Source organism: Amblyomma americanum, chromosome 2 (genome assembly GCF_052857255.1).
Source record: "Amblyomma americanum isolate KBUSLIRL-KWMA chromosome 2, ASM5285725v1, whole genome shotgun sequence".
Lineage (NCBI taxonomy): Eukaryota > Metazoa > Arthropoda > Arachnida > Ixodida > Ixodidae > Amblyomma > Amblyomma americanum.
In genome coordinates this window covers 150,253,422-150,271,981 of record NC_135498.1, presented here as the reverse complement: position 1 = coordinate 150,271,981, position 18,560 = coordinate 150,253,422, and the positions used below count along the sequence as shown (strand labels likewise).

Genomic DNA, 18,560 nt, shown 5'->3' with positions numbered 1-18,560 from the left:
TGTTTAACTGTCATTACTCGAAAATAACCTGGGATAGAAAGAAATTAGAATTTTATCTTTGTACTAATAGCATGAATAACTCTATTTTTAAATAGATCGAAAGGATATGCACTACACCTCAAGATATCGAGTGGGCCATCAGAGAGGACAAGTTCTTCGTGCTTCAGGTAAGTTGCTGTTTAAGAGCAAAAAGCAATAAATGCGATGAGCACCTAAACGAACAGTTCCTCACATGCACTTCGTTCGGCTTCGGCTTTGATGGTCAGTGCGCACTCACAGCCTTGAAAACTTGACCGTTATCTCCGAAGAACGTGGCCGCACGCCGTGTGTTAAATGTAACGAAAAATATACTTTTTTACCTACACATCGAATTTTTTACCCTGATAATACACTTTAGCTGCATTGTATGTGTTCGCTGGGAAAAGGTGTCTCAAGTACGGGTGCTTCTCACCGGGGGCAGCAACGAATCACGAGAGAGTCGACAAACCTGAACAGAGAGCAGAATTTGAGTTCTTCAGGACGGCGCAGCTGGGCAAGCGAATAGGCAACGCTAAATCCAAAGACAAGCTTTAGACGCAGGAAACGCGAGGCCGAAGAATAAACGAGACGCCCATAAAGCAAATACGGTGTTCCAGGCAAAAGGATAGCAACACGATGCTGGAAGACAAGAACCTCGCCGCTTACCCCAAAAAGCTAGTCGCACTTCAAATCGCTTGAATGCTGGCCAGATCACGCGCCGACTTCTTAGTGCTGAGAAGTGTTGAAAATAGTTTTTTCTAATTGTTCCGAGAAAAGGTGATGAAATGTTGTGCTGTGCAGTGTCGACCAGTTACCACAATCTTCAGGGAGTCCGACAGCGAGATGATCCACGAATTCAACAACGGCTTGATGACTGGGAAAGAAGTGTTTACCAAAGCCAATATGTCGTGAGGATTTCGTATTCCAACTACACCAATGACATCGCCTGAATGAGTACTAAATGAGCCTTACATCATCTAGAATTTTGAGCGGTTTAGAGACTTTGCTTCCTCATTTGTTGGCTACAATGAGTGTTCTTCATGGTGTGCGGTTAATCGGTTAGAAAAAGGAGGAAACTTAATACAGCAGAGCACCGCTGTCCTCCCGGACGCTGACGGTAACTACTCGCTTGATTTCTCCGACCACATGCGTCGCAAGCAGCAGCGTGCGTTCCCGAATAATGCAATATTGTCATTGTGAAAGCATTTAGAATCTAAACCTTCGTTGCTGTAAAACACCAAATGCATTTGTCTTACGTTTCTGTGCACTTGTGCCAAAACTAAGGCGATATATTAAATCACACTCAGCTGAAAGTAAGCTTTTGTTATGCCTGCTGCCTTTATTTTCACAGTGAAGTGGTTCCAGGAGCCGCATCGCCACTCAGTTTATCCCTTATGCGTGTCGCCTTCGACTCCTTCGTTCGGGTAGGTATATTTTATATTTTACTTAACTATGACAGGCAAATGGCAAGCCATCTGGAATGGATTTTATAAGGCTTTCTACAAGAGGATATTGTTTTACCATAAACTCTTTATAAATTATATTGAATTTTTATATTTACTATAACCTAAATATGAATTTCGAAATACTATAAATATTTTTATAAATGTATTTTAGAACTTCATTAGAAATAATGGACATTATAAAAGGTTTCGAATTTATGAAGTATTTTTAATTTTCGCTGACAATTAGGGAATTTTACAGAGTGACGCACCGATACGAGGAAGAAGAGTCCCTATATCCGTCATCTTCAAACGTAACTGCAGTAGCCTGCGATGGCTGCCGGCACTTAATTTTTCTGTACTTATGTGTGATATTTGTTCCGCGTGATGTGGTTTTTCGCTTGGTTCAGCAATCTGATTATCATAAAATCTTTTTCGCCAGTGACAGGCGTGTGTTTTAGCTATTACGTGAGGTATGCAATCAATGCTGATGCTGAAGTCATAAGCCGGTCGCCCAATCAGGCTTCCCAGTGCGATGCTATACGGCCGGCGAATGGTGCGCTTTCACATTCAAATCACTTCTTCATAGGTAACCAACCTACATACTCATTGCTTGCATCTCATTTTTGGGGTTACGATGTCATTGCCCGGTCGAACTCGAAAAACGCCAAATGTGTTGTTGAATAAGCCGCTTGTTTACGTCACGTAAACTTTCCTTACAAACCTAAATATGCGACTGCACATGATAAACACTCCACTGATTTCTTGAGAAGCATAGGTGCCAATCAAAAGCTTTTCAGCAGCCCAGTGTCACTGGCTATCAGCCTGGTGGGATAAAATATAAGTACTGCACCATTTTCGCTAGGTATTTGCTTCACCACAGTTATTAATGCGAAGCATTGCACGGCTATGCTTGCCGTTTCGTGTCATCACTAGCTTCCCATCACGATAACCTTCGAACGAATTGAGTTATCAGAAAAAGAATGGTTGCATTAGATACAGCATGGGAAAATCTCCCAGGGGAAATCATGAGGCGCATGTGGGGTAATTCGTTAATTAGAGCCAAAAATGTACACAAAGTGGGTGGGACCGGAGCAAGAGTGGCGCCAAATTTCAAAACACCGGAAGTAGGCGGAGCTAATGCGTGGTGCAGGATTTGAAAAACCGGAAATGTGGACTGAGCGAAGCGTGGCACCAAATTTCAAAACAAAGTGTGGCGCCAAGATTTAAAACTCAAAATGGGCAATGATGGAACTTGATTAATTTAGGCAAAGAGGGGTGAGGAGCCGTCAATGCTTGCGCCTTCCTCCAATATGGGTGCCGCAGTGATTTCATAATTTTTCTTGTGTTATTATTGGGAGTGTATAGCTCAGTGTGATTATAAGTTGGCAACATAAAGCCTGTCCATTCCCAATTAAAAACTGTAACAGTGTAGCTACCGTACTATTACATAAACTTTCTTAGCTACCGTCATTTGAGGGAACAAAGAAGACGCACCGCAGAGCGCTGACTTAAGGTACCGCATGGAAAAGGAAAAAAAATTGGAAGGGACACTTAACCTCCGTCTTAACCGTATGGAGCCATAGCTTAGTGGGTTAATTTTCATATATCCAGAATTTCATTCCCTGCTTTATATTTATACATCCCTGTGAGTCATTCATACCTCTCCTGGCGCAGTGGTGCCGCGGTTAAGCGATGCGCCACAGCCCTGCAATGGTAGGTGCTGCCAGCTGCGCGCCTTGTGCGGCCCAGTTTGATCCTTCCGAACGACCAATCCTTAATTTAACTGTCATTAGATATGGTCGGCAGTTGGATCACTATCCGGTGGGCAGGTTGTGATGATGCCGCAAGGTCACGTGACCTAGGTTGCCCACATGCCTCCTAGGTTGTTATCTGGGCACCACCCTCCAGAGTCATGCTTGTCATTTTTTTCTCACAACGCCGACGCCGACAACGCCGACACCTAATTTTCTGGACAACGAGACCTTTAAGCCTATTGCAGTAACCCGTGCCGACCAGCTTTCTGTAGAAGACATGAAGTTCCACAGTACAATCTGTTGGGCGAGTTGGTTTTCGTCTTCCATAACTACAGCGAAATTGACAGAACAGAGGAGTGGAAACACAACAGAGCGCTGACTATTGGTACCACATGGAAAGGACCCACAACACATGCAGAAGCGCCCTTTGTACTTCGCATGAACTTCCACAGTACAATATATCGGGCAAGTTGGTTTTCGACTTCCATAACTACAGTGCAATTGACAGAACAGAGGAGAGGTAACGAAGAAGAGGTGCACAACACAAGCGCTCTCTCGCAACTAAAATTTTACTCAGGAGGAAACACAAATAAAAGCGACTGATAAAACGGCGAAGTCAGCAATCACATGAGCCAATCAACACAAGGAACAACTCAAAAACTTAAAAGATAGCACCGGGCGCACTTTTCTATGACCCATGGCAAATCAGCTATTGCCTAGGAGCCGTATCTCCGCATCAAATAATGTGATAGAGGGTCGGCTGATGCACGCGCTAATTTACTTCTTTAAGAAAAACGCTTCCATAATATCTCTGGTATGCTGGTCCCGGTGCCGGTACAGTACTTCGGGTTTTTTTTCCAATATCGCCTTACAGTTCTGTTTATCTTCGCACTTAGCGCAATGTTTAGGTACATCTGACGATGCTTATTCGTGTTCATTTAGGCGCATATTTAAGGAGCGCCCGGTTTGTCCGATATACACCTTTTGGCAAGTGAAAGGAATCTAGTACACCACCGAGCACACACAATCCACAAATCATGGTCCGTGCCACACCGAACACGCAAAGGGGTGCATTTTTCCTTCCATTCTTGGACATCTGTCCCAGTCATCAGACACAGGCGTTGAAGCTTTAGGGGTGCTGAACAGACCACGTTCACACTAGAACGACGAGCAACATTCCTCAGATTGTGCACCATGCGATGCGCGTAGGGAATGGCCACTGCTTTCCTTACGGCTCCCGTTTTTTCACCCCCGTTCATGGTTCGGAGACCCCTGAGATTGCCAATTAGTTTTTCGCATCTACGTGTTATAACAGAAAGCGGGAAACCTGCCGTGGTCAGTCGTTGCGCCTGCAAGGAAATACCGTCTGCTACGGAGTGCACACAACATTTTTCTAGAGCAGACCTTTGGTAGGAGAGGGCTATGCCGTTTTTTACCAGTTTCGTGTGCCCGCAACAGAAGTTCAGTATCAGTTTTTCGGAGCGTGGTTTATTGACACAACAAGTGTGGCCCTCCTTGAACATCAGTCTTAAATCTAGGAACTGAAGTTCATCTTTTTCCGGCATTTCGAATGTGAAACTTAGACCCATGGCGTTCTCTTTAAACACTTTCAACACATCAACCGCTTTCCTTGCGTGCCCTCCTTTATTTACTAGTACCGGAAAGTCATCTACATATCTCCAGATCTTAAAAGCACGACCGTTAATATTTTCATTGATCGCTGCGTCTACTTTTGCTAGAAAAATACTACTGAGTATCGTGGCTACACGAAAACCGGTACACACACACACCCTGTTTTTGCAAGAAAATTGTCCCCTGCCATTCCATAAAGGTTCAACACTCGAGAAGAATGTGTCGCATGCTACGCTCGGAATGGTGTCGGCAAGCCCGCTTCTCGAAGGCCTGCCTACGTATTGCCTGTGGCAAGGAAGGTGATAACCGGCGTTGAGCACGAGCTTTTAGAGACTGGACGAAGACTGCGGACCAGACCATCGAGTTCCTGTGGGCTTCTGTACGTCCCCACCTCCCGAAGAAGAATCGGGCGGTAGGTGCCAGCCTGGACGTCCTTCCTCTGGGAGGTGCCCAGATTCCGCAGCAGTGCAGGGAATTGCTGAAGCTTGGCCCCAAGTACTGCTTTGAACCGGTTTTGTCTCCGCCAGAAAAGGCGGCTCTGGGGAAAAACATTGCCCGCCGCGTTACCGAGGAAGGCCGTCATCGCTGTGTGGTTCAGTGCGATGGCGTATTGACGAAAACTGTAGGTAGGCCACGGAACTCTAAAAACCTGTGACCTTCGGTTACGTTCCTCAGTGAGAATGAATTGCGCCTTATGGTGTCGGATAAGCAAAGTTTTTTCGTTGTGCCCCACGAGGCATCATACTCGCGGGAAGCCAGAGCGGCAATTGAGAACTTTTAATAGGTTAAGGTAAAATGTGAACGAGTAAGGGACCGTGCAGTCGAAACGCTAACGGAGTGTAACCTCATCTCGATTGCTTCTAGTGTAAAGAAAGCTCCAGCTTCAAGTCTGGACATGTATTTTGCCGAAAAAAACACACAAACCGAGTATCCCCTTTCGCACAATTGTGTCCGAGCGCTACACTTGGCAACACACTGTATCCGTTTTTCTGCAAAAGAACCTCAGCGCCTAAAGCTTCAACGGCTTTGTCCGATGACTGGGTCAGATGTCCAAGAACTGAAGAAAAAAATGCACCCCTTCCCGTGTTCGGTGCGGCACAGATCAAGGTTTGTGGATTATGTGCTTTCGGTGGTGTAGCAGATTTCTTCCACTTGCCAAAAGGTGTATATCGGACAAACCGGGCGCTGCTTAAATATCCGCCTAAAAGAGAAGGAACAAGCATCGTCAGATGTATCTAAACAATACGCTCAGTGCGAAGATAAAAAGAACTGTAAGGCAATATTTCAGAAAACCGAGGTACTGTACCTGCCCAAGGACCAGCGTACCAGAGAGATTATGGAAGCGTTTTCCATAAAGAAGAAAATTAGCGCGTGCATCAGCCAACCCTCTGTAACATTATTTGATGCGGAGATGCGGTTCTTAGACAATACCTGATTTGCCATGGTTCATAGAAAAGGGCGCCCCGCGCTATCTTTTCAGTTTTTGAGTTGTTCCATGTCTTGATTGCCTCTCTTCTCTTCAGTTCTCTTCAGTTCCGTCAAATGCGCTTTAGTTATGGAAGTCGTAAACCAACTCGCCCAACATATTGTACTGTAAAAATCCATGTCTAGTACAAAGGGCGCTTCTGCTTGTGTTGTGGATCCTTTCCATGTGGTACTAACAGTCAGTACTGTGTTGTGTTTCTTCTCCTCAGTTTTGTCAAATGCGCTTTAGTTAAGGAAGTCGTAAACCAACTCGCCCGACACATTGTACCGTGGAAGTTTATGTCTAGTACGAAGGGCGCTTCTGCATGTGTTGTGGATCCTTTCCATGCGGTACTGCCTGCGCTCTGTCGTGTTTCTTATCCTCAGTTTCGTCAAATGCGCTTTAGTTCTGGAAGTCGTACACCAACTCTCCCGACATATTGTACTGTAGAAATTTATGTCTAGTACAAAGGGCGCTTCTGCTTGTGTTGTGGATCCTTTCCATGTGGTACTAACAGTCAGCACTTTGTTGTGTTTCTTCTCCTCATTCCGGTAAATGCGCTTTAGATATGGAAGTCATAAACCGACTCGCGCGACATATTGTACTGTAGAAATTCATGTCTAGTACAAAGGGCGCTTCTGCTTGTGTTGTGGATCCTTTCCATGTGATACTAACAGTCAGCACTGTGTTGTGTTCCTTCTCCTCAGTTCTGTCAAATGCGCTTTAGTTATGGAAGTCGTAAACCAACTCCCCCGACATATTGTACTGTAGAAATTCATGTATAGTACAAAGGGCGCTTCTGTTTGTGTTGTGGATCCTTGCCATATGTGGTACTAACAGTCAGCACTGTGTTGTGTTTCTTCTCCTTAGTTCTGTCAAATGCGCTTTAGTTATAGAAGTCGAAAACCAACTCGCCCGACACATTGTACTGTGGAAGTTTATGTCTAGTACAAAGGGCGCTTCTGTTTGTGTTGTGGATCCTTGCCATATGTGGTACTAACAGTCAGCACTGTGTCGTGTTTCTTCTCCTCAGTTCAGTCAAACGCGCTTTAGATATGGAAGTCATAAACCAACTCGCCCGACATATTGTACTGTAGAAATTCATTTCTAGTACAAAGGGCGCTTCTGCATGTGTCGTGGGTCCTTTCTGTGTGGTCAGCACTCTGTGATGTCTCGTCTGCTCAGTTCCGCGAAATGCGCTCTGCCGCCTTCATCAATATGTTGAAGCAACCAGCCCAAGAATCAACAGTGTTGATTAGAGCTCTAGATCTAGATAATCTTAATAAAGAAAACAAGTAGTGTCTTTATCTTCATATTTATTATGTAGTTGTAACGACCCGCCGAAACCTGTAATACTCAGAGGCGGCACGTTTCGAGGCCCGAGCATTACTTGCCGCCGTGAGCGATTCCTGGGATATATGTGTGGTCCTTCTGCGTCATACAAAGAAGAAATCTCCAGGAAAGGAAGTATTGCGGGTCCGATTCTAACCCAAGAATTTCTTGTGGGAAGTGAGTGTGGAATCTCATAGCCACGACGAGGGCCATGTTGTGTAATAGATAGAGGTGAACATAGTCTGTGCTTCAAGGTGGCCGCCGTGGCGGCGGAATTGAGGAAGTAATGCCCAGGAAAGGCCCTCGCTATCCGAGCTGCTCGCCAAAAAGTCTACAGGGAGGTTTTGCCGACGGCGCAGCCAGTAGTAATGTTGGGCACAGCTACGTCGTCTGCTGTATTGTCTGCTGCGTATGCGCCAGCTTGCTGAGACGGCAGCCAAGTAGGGACGGGGGGGGGGGGGGGGGTGACGGAGGGGAGTTGGGAGAGAAGGAGGGATTCTTCGCGTTCAGCTTCAAAAGATGTGACATAATCGCCTCTCATAAATTCTTTCCTTCCTCCATGCGGCGGAGCTTTCCCTGACGTTATCTTATGTTGCGTAAGCGAACAGCAGGTGGACGACGTATACAAGAAGTACTTTGATTTGGGCTAGTTGGTTCATATCTTGAAAGAAGTTAGGACGGCGCTAAAACGACAAAGACAAAGAGGCACGAACACAACAGGACGGGCGCCAACTTGCAACTGCCCGTCCTGTTGTGTTCGTGCCTCTTTGTCTTTGTCGTTTTAGCGCCGTCCTAACTTCTTTCAAGACGTATACAAACTCCCCCTCTGTTGACGTCATGGATAGATGCCGCGAGCTCGCCAATGCAACTTCCACGCGTCGCCTAGTCGCATCGGCCTCGCGCCAAATATTAACCAGGAAAGATGGGCAATACCTTGGCGTCTCTAAAAAAAGTGTCTTAAACATGCCACTGTTGCAAATAAAAGGAACAAAACAAGCAGAATGATGCGCTGTGAACAAAACGGTGAAGGTGGTGGTTCAGCAGAAGTAAAGAGCAAATAAAAGGTGTTTACAGCGGCTTTAAAAAAGCCAAGTAGTCGTCATTGTGCTCAACAGCTTGCTAGCGCATTCAAACCTTGCTCTTGCAGAGCGTGACCTATCATGTCTTTTTGTGAGAACAAGCTTCAAGATAGCATGTATGCACTTGTCTAGTTTGAACACTTATTTCTTTCCTCCTATTCAGTGTTTTCGGTGCCTCTTGTTTCTGTTGAAATGCGAATAATTTGTTGGCTTGAATATCCGAGTATGCGTGAAGTGGCCGGCTTCAGCGATAAGCTTCTTGATATTGAGAGTTTAGTCGCTGGTTGTTTCAGCATTGCACTCAAGACAATCAGAGATGCTGAGGTTAACCACTTGTGTTTTATTTCTTTTTACATCACAGAACATCGGGAGGACGCCAGTGCTTGCATACAACCCCGACCCTACGCAGTACTTGCCCTTTTTGATACCGGTATACCGATACAACTACTTCTTGTGGCTGTCTGATGTAAGTATCTGAACTGAAAACTTAAGCCGCTGCGATGACTGAAAAAAATTAACCAACGCGCTTACTTCCAAGGCTTTCGAAATGAAAACTTAAATCCTGTGGATTAATTGAGCACAGTAGACAAAGTGGGCAGAGTGCGGCATTGAAAAAATTGTTATGGAGCCAAGAGATTCACAGTCGTTCGCGAATGAGTTACATAGACTTTGATTAAAATAACAAAAGAGAAAGAATAGCAAGTTTAATACTTATTCTGTGGACATATATTGAGTATTTCCTAAGGAATACAATTTACATTGCTATGCCACTTTGGCGGAGTGGTTGGTGCGTGTTCGGTCGAATGTAATAGTTCGGGAAGACATACGGAAGGTAGAAACTGGATGATGCACATATTTGATTAAGAACTCACATTTTCATTGCAAATGACCTGCTGGCATAAATCACTTGCCCTTCAGAATAACAATCTGAAAAAAATGTCCAACATTCCATATCTCCCTACCTCCCCTCAGGCTATTAAGTTGAAGGTGTTGAAGCTTCGTTTGTCATCTACTGGTGATATACGTTAGGGGTGTTTACAGTGCAGCTGCTTATGGCCCGTCTGCCGAGTAAGCATCGTTGGTGGTGACGTAGCAGACCACGTGACCGCCCTCTGCACGCACCTCGCACTTTTGTCATCTTCGGACGGGATACGCGCGCACCCGTGTTCACGTTACCACGCGCAAGGTCTTCCGCGATCGTGTCACCAACCCGCGTACACAGGTGGCGCCGCGAGCTTCACGCGACCCTCGTTGTCACCGAGTGCGGCCCGCGGACATAAGACTCCCCAAACCGCTCTGAAACCCCCCTCAAACACTGTGTGCTAGTCTGTGTAGGGCATGAGTAGTTCATAAGAAAGGGGCAGGAGCAGCCATGCAAGGCAGCAAAATATTACGGCACCGTGAAGGAAGCTATTGATGAAGTGCTGAGGGGGCACAATTTTGGTAATCGCAAGTGCGGAATTGTACACCAACTGTAAAAACTCACATGACGGTAACGATACTCGGTAACGCAAGACTGGAGCCTCGGCGCCGCCAGGATCCTGCTGTCAGCGCTGCCGAAGCAAATGTGCAGCGTCAACGTCGATTAGATCCAGCTGTGAAACTTGCTTTATTACCTAAATTAGTGCAAATACGCATACAAAATTGTAAACCTTCATTGAATCGTAAAAACAACCCACAAAAGCTGCACTGTAACAATTTATTACCGACTATCGTAATTGTGCTGGGAGTATAAGTTTTCGTCTCTTTGATATTTATCGTTAACGGCAGTTGCCGTATAAATGTAACTGCTCTTTGAAAAACAATCGGAGCTGGCACTCTCGCGAAACCATGCGAAACGTCGTGAAATCATGGAAGCTTGGCCGTTAAGAGCTAGCACCCTAAAACACCGATTATAACGGTGACGTCTGATGCACCTATTGATATCGGCGTCACCGAGCTTGTGTATTTTAATTAGGGAAAAAAATTCGCCCAGTCAATAGTTTGCAACACAGTGCTTCGGCGACTTCCTATTTCTATGTCATTTAAACTTTATAGTATTGGTAACATGCGTTAGGAAGTAGTTGCGCGTTCGTACACCGTGGGAAACCCCCAACACTTCGTAATATGTACGAACAACACTTTTTTCAAGACGGCATCGAATAAGAATTGTGTAGCTACAAATCTAATAAAATACAAGTCGAAATATCGACGGATGTTCGCTACGTACGCGGTTATTCGCAAAAAGGCAAACAGCGCGCGCAACAGCGAAACCGTAGCGGCGGCTCTGCAGTACGGCGCTATAGCGTATGTAGCTTTAGCTATTGCTTCCAGAAAACGTGAAACCACAAGGAGGAAGCAGCACGAATTCGTTGCATTAAATCTGTGACTGTCATGCTGCATGCAAAGGGAAATGGTTTGTTGTTACTGATGAGGGTCGCATGAAAACTAACACCGCGTCTCAGTAAATAAGAGGGGCGCGAGGTACTTCTCCACCATAGCCTCTGAGATCGGGCGGCGAGGCAGCGATTTTCGGCGCCTCCGTGAACTCTGCCGCGTCGTCAAATTTTCAAAGTGAAGTACGTGTATTATGGGTCCTCTTTTAATGTGCCAGCGTACTGGCGGCGATGAACGATTTGTGCGTCGTCCTTCTGCGTCACACAAAGAGAAAAATTGCGGAAAAAAAGAACTATTACGAATCGGACTAGAACCCAGGATTTTCTGGTGGGAAGAGACTACGGAACCTCATAGCCACGACGAATTCTTTTTTTTATTGCCTGTTGCGGGCAGTACAGAAGCACCGCACTTGCTTCAGCTGGTTCGACGTCACAACTACTGGACTTTCATTTTAACAAGGACATCCATCACTTCAACTTCATCGCAAAAACCTTGGCTCCTGAGAGCGTCACGCAGCTTACATACATTCGCAACAAAATAATTGCACACTGGCCGGACGTCAGAGTCACAATGCATTACTGCTATTGGAGTCTGCCTGATCGCATGCAGACTAAGAAGAAAACGCACGTCATATGGAGCCACGACGAGTGTCGTGTTACTTGATGGATAGATGTGACCATGGTCTGCACGGTAAGGCAGCAGCAGTATTAACAGAACTTTCTCGTCATTATGGGTGGCGTGTGGCGTAAGCGAATAGAAAGAGGATGTCGTATACAAACTCCGCCTCCGCTGTCATCATGGAAAGCTACCGCGCGCTCGCCTATGGAACCTCAGCGTGTCGCCCGTTCGCATCGGCCTCAGGCCAGACATGGACCATGTAAAATGCGCTATACCTTGGCGTGTCTTGACATTACCACACCCAGGTTTGTCACGGCTCACCACCCGAAATTTCACCTTGACTTGGTAGCACCAGAAGAACTATTGATGCGATGTGAACAAGACGGTGGTAGCAGTGGTAACAGTGCTTCAGTAATTACCCTAGCATTCGTTAGTGTGGTCAACTGCTTGCTGCGCATTCAGACCTTGCTCTTCCAGATCATGACCTGTCATTTTTTAACCAGTCGTCAGGAAGCTACGGCGCCTAAAACGGGCGTAGCGGTGAAATCCACATTGCAATAGTTATACCTGTTCATAAAAGTTGTGGGCGTAAGAAGATTGAAAATTATCGTCCGATTTCAATTTTGACTTGTATTGCTCAAATTCTAGAAGAATATTTATTGTCAACTCTGACATGTTCTGTTGATAAGCATATATTTTTGCCTACTCAGTATGATTTTCGGCAGGGGAAAAGCACCCACACCATCTTGGAAGATTTCTCCGATTAGTTGAATGCAGCTTTTGTTAATATTAAAGTTGCTTCTGCGCTGCTTCTTGACTCTAGCCATGCTTTCGATAGTGTTCATCATGGACTGTTATTACAGAAGCTCTTCTTGTTAGGATTTCGGGATGCCTTCTGCTCGTTGTTGGCAGATATGCTTCGAGATGGGCGTGATATTGTCTCAGTTGGGCTAATTCGTAGCGCACCCTCAAGTGTTAACGCTGGGACTTTGCAGGGTTCAATACCCAGTCCGTTATTATTTAATATTTTCGTAAATGACCTCCATACCATGATACCTGTTTCGCTTTATCAATACGCCGATGACACGGTTATTTTAGCTTCTCCCATCAGCTACTATGGTGCGATTTCTTCTACGGCCACGAAAGCTAATGGCTGGTTTCGAAATTACCCAATTAGTAGTATTGTATCTAAAACACAACTAATCTTTTTCCATGACCCTTTTAAGAAGGTACCCCTTCATTATGCTCTCGCTTTGCATTGGTCACATTGTTTATCTTGCTTTTCTAGACCATTACAGTATTCATCTGTCGTAAAGTATCTGGGTTTGTACCTTGACAGCGACCTTTCTTGTAACACACACCTTGCTGACGTTTGTAAAAAACTTCGCGCCGTATCATGCCTACTGTGCAATATAAGATATTTCATGCCATTAACGGTAAGGACTATAATAGCGCACGCTTTACGATGTAGTGTATTGCGATATGGAGTAATAGTTTACGGGCACTGTGCTCGCTGGCACAACCGAATAAATGCTATACTGCGCTGCCTCTTAAAGAACATCTCACATGATCTGAGCCTGAATGCTGACGTATAACGTGTCAAAATACTTTCGATGCCAAATTTCAATGATTTTTTGATGCATACGATTGTTTTAAATGAATTTTAATCTAGTGATTTTGCTTACGGCTCAAAAAACGTTTTTGGAGACCTCGTTGTTAAACAGGATACGACAATAGAACACGCGACAATTATGTTGCAAGTTACTTAAATAAATTACCTCCCAGCACTTTTTATATGAAAACGAAATACAAGTTAAAAAATTGATAATGCGTATCTGTTTTTAAAGGCTTATTTTGCTTCTTTGGTTACTTGTATTGCTTGCGTTTGTCGACGCTCAATCCATTTGTACCAGGCAAACCTTATTGGGGTACAATTACCTGTAGCACGGTTATTTGCGGGCACACATTTGCTCTGTTCTTTGTTATCTATGTTCACTGGAAGTTTCTTTTCACAAAGATTGTCTAAATTCTAATAATCATTTTACTTTAATTTAATTTCCTGTACTCGCGTTTCACTGCTGCATGTTTATTACCGTGTATGGTTTTGCCGCCTGCCAGGTATTGCCGCTCAAACCATCAATGGGTTTTGCAGGCCTGAATTTATGTACTGTATTTTTTCATAGTAATAGAGCATTATTAATATTATCAAGATTATTATTATTATTCGAACTTTGTGCCAACTCTATGAAATGAATTCCAAAACTTCGCAACGTATTACACTCGGTTCGCAAATCCTGCAACATGCAGTGTTTGATTTGTGCGACGTATTGAATTGGCGATTATCCAATTCGCTGTTCGAAAATTTTGAGTATTTGCCCACCCCTAATTATTATCTCGGTAAGAAGGAACAGGTTTGCGTACTGTTGGTACTCAGAGGATTCTAGCGGCTCACTTGTGTGACTCCTGCGATGTTTCCTACCACAAGACCTGAAGTTCTAAGGAAATAGTGCGGACTATAAATATTGTATGATTTCCCAGGGCCTCAGAATTTGTGACGACCCTCATGCGAAATGTCACCTACTAATATCTCCAAATGCGCAATATATTGCCTTACTTTATTTTACGTTCTGTACGTAATTATATAGGCAAATTTAACCTGCATAGAGTAAAAGTGTTTGCCGTTCAACATTAAAAACGTTCCCTTCTGTTATAACCAGTTATTCATTTTGCTTATTTCTCTCGTTACTCTCAGGACCAAAGGGATTAAAGAGACAACGAGGAGAAATTGAAGTAGGCTTGTATCGGTAGAGCACCAGCTAATAACCACAAAAAGGCCGCTCTTACTGAAAACAAGTGTTGTAAAGTAGAAAAGAGCAAACAACTAAAATACAGGTATCGCCGCCACAGGGCAAACTCGCAAGTGCATCGTGATGATGAAGTAGCCAAAGAAAACCTCTCGGAGCTCATAGACTGACAAACGCGCATGCAGGGGGTAGGTGTTTAATCAGTAATGAAGCATATAAGTTTTGTTTTGAAACCGCTAGCGAACTCTTATTTCACGACAAACATGGAAAAAAGACGACCTGTATGTTGGAAGCCAAAGCAAACCTGCACTTGGCGCGCAACAGGCAGCTGGCTGTGCTTCGGTATGTTTTGGTGCTTTGCGGCGGTGCGTTTTGCGTGACCATGTGATTTCGTTTTGGACGCGCCAGTGCGGAGCAGCAGAGGAACTCCAAGTGCCCTGCTACGTGCTCTTCTGATGACCTTCATGCCTCAGCACTCAACTGCTATGAAGAAAACACTTGTGGCTAGCATAACCGGCGCTACGAGAACTATTATTAAAGTATTTAATTATGTCCATACGTATCAAGCCTCTACTCATCAGAAGTTTATTCCGCAGTACGCTGAGATTGCCAAGCCCTTGACTGATCTCAACAAGAATGGATGACCTAATGTTATCGCATGGGGACCGGTGCACGGAAACGCATTCACCATCCTCAAGAAGAAACTGAATGATACGCCCATCCTGCAAGCACCCGAACTATCGAAGATATTAATTCTTCGTACAGGTGCCCGAACAACAAAACTTGGCTCAGTACTCTTGCAGACTTGTAGCGACAACATGCTGCATCCTGTTGCCTATGCCAGTCGCAATCTACTGCCCAGAGAAACACGTTATTCCACCATTGAGCGTGAGTGCTTAGCTGCAGTGTGGGCGGTGCAGAAGTTCCACGTTTATTTGTATGTGAAACCGTTTATCATTCAGTGCGACCACCAGCCACTTCAATACCTGCAATCCGCTAGACATAAACGACAGAGTTTTCCGTTCGAGCTTATACATAAAAGGAATCTATAGCATGGGTGCTGATTACCTTAGGCGCGTTTGATTGACCCACGTTATCGTGTAAAATGGGAGTTCCTGGTGACTGAAGACTTTAGCGGCCATGCTAAATCAGATAAAATTGTCGGTTCCTTGTCTCCCCCTTGTGGGTGCTGACGAGTATATTCCTCAGTACGTGAACTCACATTTGTGTGTACGTGTGAACGCGTGTCTGCGAACAAACACCAACTGAGAACACTTCCTCGCGTGGCTCGGCGGTGGCAACCGCCGCACCAGTAGCTTGGCTTCTTACCGACGCTGCCGACTCCTCGGCATCGGCGCTCGGACTGTCCTGCCAGACCCGATGCCTCAACCCTCTAAAGCATCGCAAGCTGTGTGTGGTTGAGGTCGCTGGAGTGCAGCCCACAGTTCTTTGAGGGAATTTTGTTGTCGGGAACGGAATCCATCGTAACGGTGGTGCAAAAGTAAACGAAACAATGCTGACGCTATTGGCGGCTGATAGAGGCCTCAACGTCCTTCCGGTGGTAGTTATTGTTTCGGCTGCTGCTAGGCTGCTCCGCTCACCGTGATCAGTGACGGAGTGCCCGTTTACTTTACTTTTCGGGTATTTCGTCATCAGAAAGTCCCGAGTTTGAATCAGCATGGCGGGATAATATTTGAATGACAACGAGTTTAGAATGGCGGACAAGCGCAAGAGAGCCACGATATGTAGAACTATCTGATTTTGCTAACAAAAAATTTATGCACTTGTCATCAGTGCCCCTTTCATCGAAATAAAGAAGAAGAAATCGGCGAAATTTTATTGAGCATGTTACAACAGCAATTGATAAAAGGAAACAGCAATAAAGGCAGTCTAGAGAGTGAAACATCCTAAATATATAAAGTGGCAAGGCATAATGTTAAACTTGCAAACGTGTAAAAGAACACTACCGCAGAGAAGAAAAAAATGCACAAAAAAGCAACAGTATTACGTAGGACGAAAAAAAAAGACATATGAATAGGCAAAGTTTCGATTGAACCAAGAAAATGAGCAAAAAATTGGCGCAGATTGTACAGATTTCAAGATTATATGCGCTTAACATGACAGTAGGTTAGAGAAGCATTATATATTTCACATACTTCGACCACAAACCGAGCAAGGCGAATCGAACTTGCTGACTCCCTGGGGATGAATGAAGTAAAATATATTTCGTTTGGCATGATGGTATGTCACCTTTAAGACGATGCTCAATGTAAGCTTAGACGTCATATAATGGCGTTAGTAATCTGTTCTTAACTATAGGGATTTTGGTAATGTATATTATAAAAGAAGCAAGGTCCGAGCTTTCTCTTTGTTGCGAAAGAAGTGGTTTAGAGATTGCTTTTATAGCGGTGACTCTAGACATAAGATGATAATTAGAAAGGTTGAATCCAGCGTCATGGTTTTGTGCGGATTCGAGTTTGTGGGATCCCAGATAGACGATGCATATTATGGATTAGGGTGAGGTAAAGACTAATAAAGACGTAATTTAACGGGGCTAGCAGAGAAATAAAAATGCGGCGTGTGTGGCTTGGCATGTGATGGGCGTTGTGGGTTGCGTGAGCTGTACGCGTGTTCTTGGAAAGATCAGAACTATATCCGCCTAAATGTATGCAACGGGAGTAGATTCACAGCTACTGTTATTAAGATTGCATGCAGGCAGTGCTGTATTACAACGAGAAACAGGCATGCATTTACATTTGTTTACACGGAGTTCTATTTTTACCAGGTCAGCCCAATCAAAAGCATGATTAATATCACACCGAAGTGGTACCACGTCACAGTTAATCCTAATTTTGTGGTGTATAACTCAGTCTCGTTTCGTTTGGTTTTATTACCTTAAAGACCCCTTTGGGGTATTACATAGGGGTTGCGTTACATATGACAGGTAAAGATCACAATTTTTGAATGTGAGGAGAAACACTCGTCGCAAACGTCGAAGGGCAGGTGATGACAGCAGTGACGTGGGGGAGGCCGTTTCACTGATAGCTGTTCGGGGGAAAAATGAGTCAGCAAACGTAGTGGCTCTAGTGAGCGGTCGAGAAACATTAAAAAGTATGCATAGTGCGGTGGGATATGCGTGAAAGAGGTGCTAGGTAAGGGGGATGATTAAGCGGACTGTGAAATATGTTATGGTAGAGGCAAAGGCTAGCTAAATGACGACGAGTGCTTAGGTTCAACAGTTCGGACTGAAGTTTTAATGCTGTTACGCTTGTATTGAAAGAGTAGTCGGAGTGAATGAATCTTACAGCACGATTTCGCGAAGCTTCAAGGGCGTTCGCTAGATAAGTTTGATGCTAATGCCAGATAGGAGATACATATTCTAGCCTAGACCGGATGAGTGACATATAGGCGAGTAGTTTCACGTGCGGTGGTGCATGACATACATGACGTTTCAGGAATCCAAGAGATCGGTTTTCCGATGATATGACGTTAGTGATAGGAGTGCGCGAGGAAAGATCACTGCTTAAGGTAACGCCAAGGTATTTATAATATTGTACAAGTTCTATAGCAGAATTGAGGACAGCGTAGATAAAAACGAGGGGCTGTTGGCGGCGGTGGAAGTAGACAAGATTGCGTTTGTTGTTGTTGTTTTCGCCTTACATACGATGGTACATACACACGGTGCAGGATTGGCCAGGGTTTGGTGTGGTGCGGATCCAAACAGGAAAAAGCTCATCTAGGTTTATCTCAAGCGGCTCATAAATGCAGAGGAATGTCTGAGAGAAAAAGAAAACCAAGAATTTTGAGGGATCTTGCGGAAATCGGAATGGAAATCGAGGAAATAAAGCTGTGTGGGTGGAATAACTAAATTTTAAACAATTAATGAGAAAGAAAATAATTTTGACACGTAAGTAAAGACATTGAGAAGTTAACACAAAAATCTCCCGGTTTTAATAATATACTTTTGAAGAAATTGACACACCAGCCTACTGGCATCCCCTTTGACAGTTGCACCGAAGGAGTGGAGGAGGGGCAGA

At 44.6% G+C, this 18,560-nt stretch overlaps 1 protein-coding gene across 4 annotated transcripts in view; it reads left to right on the top strand.

The window, feature by feature from the left end:
- LOC144121901 (rifampicin phosphotransferase-like) overlaps positions 1-18,560 on the top strand; it is a 212,446-nt gene that overhangs the window by 105,982 nt on the left and 87,904 nt on the right. For all 4 annotated transcript variants that reach the window (XM_077655346.1, XM_077655347.1, XM_077655345.1 and 1 more), the window contains 4 exons: positions 96-167; positions 820-926; positions 1,370-1,442; positions 9,087-9,191. In XM_077655346.1, coding sequence (XP_077511472.1) covers positions 96-167; positions 820-926; positions 1,370-1,442; positions 9,087-9,191 — 357 coding nt within the window. The remainder of the gene's footprint in view (positions 1-95; positions 168-819; positions 927-1,369; positions 1,443-9,086; positions 9,192-18,560) is intronic.